At 48.4% G+C, this 6000-nt stretch overlaps 1 protein-coding gene across 1 annotated transcript in view; it reads left to right on the top strand.

The window, feature by feature from the left end:
* The first annotated feature begins 2073 nt into the window (after positions 1 to 2073).
* The window catches only part of LOC144134574 (organic anion transporter 3-like), an 83007-nt gene continuing 79080 nt past the window's right edge, over positions 2074 to 6000 (top strand). The window contains exon 1 of the mRNA XM_077667471.1: positions 2074 to 3006. Coding sequence (XP_077523597.1) covers positions 2101 to 3006 — 906 coding nt within the window. The 5' untranslated portion in view covers positions 2074 to 2100. The remainder of the gene's footprint in view (positions 3007 to 6000) is intronic.

Below are 6000 nucleotides of genomic sequence, written 5' to 3'. Positions count from 1 at the left end.
TCATCGTCGTCTAGAACACGGTCAACGCCAACGCCAATGAACACAGTGAATGCCGACATCTTTTGCTTTGTATATCCTGGGTTAGCTGAGCTAATCCACATTAATTTTTTTTGCACAATTTCCTCTTCGTCCTTCAACAGATCTGCTGTTACCTGATCTCTACCAATTGCGTTTCCTCTTTGCATTGCTCCCTAAGTCTGTCTTTAATTCTTCTTTCGTTACTGGTGGGATGACGCAATGCTGTGCGCTACTCTCTTTCATTAATGTTTTGATTACATTTGCTGCTGTACAGATTTATGCAGAACTCTTCGGCTACTTTAACTATCTTTTACATATTGCTAATGACATTGACCTCCTTGTCTCTTAACGCATACATCTAGTTTTTACAAATGCCTAGTTTTCTGTTCACTGCTTTTAGGCTACCTCCTTTCTTTAAAGCATGCTCGATTCTCTACATATGAAACTTCCTTATGTCGGCTACCCTCCTTGCGCTTATTAACTTCAGTAGCTCAGCTAGTTCTATTCAGTCTGGAGGGTTAGACGCCCTCATGCTTTGGTGTTTCTTAATCAGATGTTTCGTCTACTGTAGTAGCTTGCCGGCATCCTGTCGAACCGTCCGACCGCCTGTTTCTACTGCGCACTCCGTAATGATAGCTGTCAGATTATCGTTCATTGTATGAACATCTTCCTCAGTTAAACCTGAACATCTATTCTGCAGGAATATCCTATATTCCTCTATTTACCCTCTTATCTCTAACTCATTAATGGATTTCCTCTTCACTAGCTTTTTCCGTTCCCTCTTCAATTCTAAGCTAATTCGAGACCTTTCCATTGTATGGCGGCTACAGCGCACCTTTAATAAGATGTCCACATCCTGATCGATGCCAGGTTGAGCGTAGAGTATCAAGTCCATTTCATTTTTAATCGCACCATTGGGGCTCGTCTAGGTCCACTTCCTCTTCTCTCGTTTGCGGAAGAAGGTATTCATGATCAGTAAATAATTTCTCTCTTCGAATTCGACCAATTCGACCCCTGCTATTCCTAGAGCCTATCCCATAGTCGCCTACCACGTAGTCGCCAGCCTGCTTCTTGCCCATCTTCGCATCAAAGTCGCCAGTCAGTACAGTGTACTGTAATTTTAGTTTCTTCACTGCCAATTCCACGTCTTCATAGAGGCTCTCAAAGACCTGGTCATCATGACTGGATGTAGGCGCGTAGGCCTGCACCACCTTTAGCTTGTGCCTCCTATTGAGTCTAATTGCGATAGCTGCCACCCTCTCGTAAATACTATAGAACTCCTCTACGTTGCCAGCCATATCCTGATTAATGAGGAATCCCACACCTAGTTCTCGTCTATCCGTTAATCCGCGGTAGCACAGTATGTGCCTGTCCTTTAGTGCTGTATGCGCCTCATCTGTTCTCCTAACTTACTAAGCGCTATGACATCCTATTTAATGCCCCCTAGTTCCTCGAATAGCCCTGCTAGGCTAGCCAAATGTGATTGTGTCCAATCAATTAGATGGGAAACTGGGAAGCCTCTAATAGGCGTCATTTTTGCCCTCTTTCATAGAACCGGTTCTAAACAACTATTCACTGCAGCCGAAAACCATTCTAAACGTCCCGATACTACATTTCCTTTTTATGACGCAGAAAGAGACCCCTTCATGGTGCAGTAGTTTTTCCCAAACGCCTGCTGCAAGCAGTCACCTCAAACAAAGTCATTGTTTTATTCTCTAAGCTTTTAGCTAGCAACGCATAAGTTAGACATTAAACACATTTATGGTTATAGAACTTGTTTTTCTGTCAAGGAGCAATCGCTGTGAGAAATGACCAGTGGTCGCGCAAGCACCGCGCCTAGAAACAGTGCATGTACGAAGCCGCTGCGCTGACGCTGGGCGACTGGGAAAGACGAGAGGAAGACATTCCAAAAGTGCTTGCGAGGAGCGCAAAAAAATCGCCACCTGTCGGGTGTCCAGTTGCAGCTGCACAAAACTGTTACGCGATGCCGCCAAGGCACGCCGTTTCGAAAGCACGCACGAAGTTCACAGGAGATCCAGCTCTCGGGGCTTCGAGAAGCAGAGGCTCAGAGTGAAAGACGCGATGGTGTCTGTTCCCGAGTGGGGTCTGGCGCCCATGCAGCGGCTTTTGGCCCTTTTGGTGGCGAGCAGCAACTTCTTCCTCGCGTTCAACACCATCGGGTCGGCCTTCGTCCTGCCCGGAGGATTGCCCATCCGGTGCGGAGATTCTTGGAATCGCAACGCATGCACAGCCCTCCACCTGGGTGCCTGCGGACGGATCGAGTTCGAGCCCTCGGACGCCTACGGTCGGCGCACGGCCGTCCACGAGTTCGGCCTGGTGTGCGAGCGTCGATGGCTGGTCCCGCTTTGCCAGTGCCTGTCCATGGCTGGACTGGCCCTGGGTGCGCTGGCCTTCGGTCGCCTCTCGGACCGGAATGGCCGGCGGAGCGCTCTGCTCTGCGGGGCCGCAGTGCACGCCGTTGGCTGCCTGGGTTCCGTGGCCGCCCCCAGTGCTCCCGTTTACGCGCTGTGTCGGCTGCTGACCTCTGTAGGAGCCGCCTCGGCGCCCTCTCTCGACGTGCTGCTCGTAGAGTCCCTGGAGCCTCGCCTTCGCTACGTGGACAGCGTGGCCATCTCAGCAGGATTCTCCCTGGGGGCCGTGTGCGCCGCCTGGCTCTCCCCGGCACTGCCCAGCTGGCGCGGTCTGCATGCACTCATGCTGCTCAACGCGGCGCTGATCTTGGCCTGCTCGGGCCTGGTGCACGAGTCGGCTCGCTGGCTTCTCAGCCGGGGCCGTCTCGACGAGGCCCAACGAGTGGTAGCCAGCTCGGCCCGCTTCAACGGCCTGCCCGAGGGAGAGGTCCAAAGGCTCGTTCTCGGCATGGCGGCCGACGCGCCCAAGGATGGCGCATCTGTAACGGCGCGGCCACTCTGCGACCTGTTCCGCTCGCGGACGCTGCGATTTTACACAATCTTCATGTGGTTTCAGGTAAGCATCAAAGTTGCTGCTGAGCCGTCTTTGCCTAATCCAAAACAAGGCTGAGCACGATACTTGAAAAAATTACCTTCCATAACGACACTCCCAAAAATTGTACTTCGACACGGATACAAGATACCGAGCGAAGTTTTATTTCCGGTATAGATACTCATCACTGTATGGTCGATACTTCGATACAACATTCATATCGCCAATATTAATGAAGCTGGCAATATGATTTGGTAAGTAGGAAATTTCTCTGTGGTTTCTGCCGTTTTTAGTCAATTTGATATAGAAAACTGAATTTTAAACGCTTTAAACGACTCCGGTCGCAAGCATTTCTCCGGTTTCTTTAAGGTCCGCTGTCGGCACACCTGGTTTAGTAAAAACTGCATTTAAATGAAGCCATTGTGACGTTGAAAGCATCGCTTAACAAGCAGGGTAGTAAAACCCTCTTTTAAAGCGAATGTCCTTCCCGCGAACTGGTCTATGAGCACTAGACTACATTCAAATAAACTTGAACGGTTTCTATGCTTCTCGTTCGTTGCTGCAGTATTTATCGTCTTCTGCCGTTTCCGCGTGCTGTAAGGTGAAAGCTCCGCGGAAGCATGGGAAAGCCGAGGAGTTATTCCCAACGCACTGTGTTTAACAGACGTTTGAAGTTAAACACTCTTCGATAAAGGCCTCAAGGAAAACAGCAAAGAATGAAAGGGCTGAAGGTTTTTATTAGGCAAGCATATCTTGCTAATCTCTGTTGTTTATTACTTTTCTTGCTGAACGGTTGTAAGCAACACTTTTCGTCAAACCGTCGATAAGAAACAACCTCGTGATGCGGTCGTGCCGTAAAGGAGTAGAGAAATTTAACTTTTGGGTGCTTGTTTTGTGATTTGTAGTGATGTACAAGGCATTATTATACATGGATTACCACCTGGTTTTTTCCTACGACAGCTTAATAATTTACAATGGCATTTCTTTCTCGTGCTGGTTTGGTTTCAACGGCCCAATGAGGACTGTGACGTCAGCATGTGCGTACAGGTGACGTGAGACAAAAAACACAATATAATCACTGCTTCCACATTCTGTGTCATTCCGGCTCTTGAGGAAGGCTGCCTTCAGCACTGTAGGAATAAAAACGATGAAGCAGATATTGCATCGACGTTTTTCCATGCCTTACGTGACATAAAAGCACTCTTTGACATCACAGCCATTGTTCGCCTGTTGAAACCGAAACTGAAACAGCATGACAGAAAAAATTCGATTATAAATTATGTAGGAGTCTTAAGCAAATATCACACGGTGATTCATGCGCACTAGTGCCTTCCACATCATTGTAAAGAAGAAAACATGCCCATCAAAATTAGGTGTCTATACTTCCTTAAGCGAAGCAAATGAAGAAAACCTATGTATACGAGGACACACGAGCTCGTTGAATTTTATGAAGGTGTCCTGTAACGCGACGGGGTCAAGGGTCAGCGGAGAAGTCACCGTAGTCGACGGTGGCGTATCGAGAACATCGGGATTGGTCGCGACATCACAACCACATCTCCTCGCACGGGTATTACAACACTACAGAACGATTACACAGCACAAGGAAGACGTCACTAGAGATTTTCTAATTGCATGGTCTACAGGGTCGTGACGACATTCCGCTACCATTAAAAGCAGTTCCACTGAAAAGAAAAAATGGATGTGGTTTAGCTCTTCTTAACCCTGGAGTTACGCGATAACTACAGCTGGCCGAGTGGAACTGACCATATCGGAAAGTTGTGCGCGCCTCCTAAGCGACCACCGCAAAGCAGGCTGGGAATTGTGAGCGATGTTGCCGGGCAGGATCCGCCGCAGGAGTGGTACGCAATGGACGCCGCGCAACAGCAGGTAAAAAAAAAACCTTTTTCGGAGTGCTCTTAATACTTTTGTTGCATGTTTCCACCGCGCAAGAGACAAGTGATCGTTACATTGCCGTAAAACTTTTTGTGGTTATGCTGCCGATGCTACGATCCCGAAGGGCGTATTTTCGCACGTGAGCGCACGAAAAGCGCGCATATCTGCCAGCGTCTTGCGCTCTCAGCTTGTGTTGCATAGCAACACCTTTCTCAGCGTTTTATAGCCATGTTGCAGAAGGTACGAGCGCGATCCTACGGCTAGCAGGCGTGTTTTGCCGGCGAGCACGCGCTAACAGTGCATTTATTTGTTACTGGTCGCCCGTCGCGAACGTTCCAGGTTTGTGCAGCTGTCGCGGCGGCAGGCGTAGTACGTAGCGTACAGTACATTCATGTTGGTTGCAACAAAGCGACACGCTCTTATGAGAATGCATGCGGTGTATTTCAGCAAAATACCTCGTTATCGAGCACTGGCCATTCAGTCTTTTGGTTACAGCGTGCTATTTAATCTAAGCACGAGTCTGAAACAAGTATATCGGCGAAAGAAACGGACAGAGCATATACGTTTCATAAACTACATCTTGCAAGAAATAAGTAGCTTAGTTGGCGCTTAGCTTGTGCAGCGCATTTTCTTGTCTCAGTGTTGTTTTAATAGCGCGCAGTAAGTTCGAAACAAAACCAACACGCTCTTCTATTAGCACTGTTACATTCTGTGTAGCTGAGCATAGCATCGCAATACAGATAGCAGTTGCTGTTTATGCCATATTCAACGAGTTTGACAGGTCGTACGATCTCGGTCGCGGTGTCCATTTCTTACTACCGTGGAGTGCAGATACACGCAGCCAAAATATGAACGTGCCTCGGTGGCTGCAAGTAACGCGAACGCGGTCGAAAAAAAACTGCGGCGGGTATTTCGGCTAACCTGGAAAACATTGACGCGCCACTACCTTGTACTAGGACGGCCTCAGAGTTTTAAGTTAGCTAGTGGTTTACCGAGCCCGTCCTTGTGCAACATTCTTCACGGCAGCGCGTAGTAAAAGAAACGAGTTCAGCGTTTATTTTCAAGCATGCTTGCCACAAGTGAGCAAGACACATTGTATGAATACTCTTTTATTTCAAGATCGCA

This window comes from Amblyomma americanum, chromosome 5, assembly GCF_052857255.1.
Source record: "Amblyomma americanum isolate KBUSLIRL-KWMA chromosome 5, ASM5285725v1, whole genome shotgun sequence".
Classification (NCBI taxonomy): domain Eukaryota; kingdom Metazoa; phylum Arthropoda; class Arachnida; order Ixodida; family Ixodidae; genus Amblyomma; species Amblyomma americanum.
Note: the sequence above shows the minus strand (reverse complement) of the source record. Positions and strands in the feature narration are given on the sequence as shown.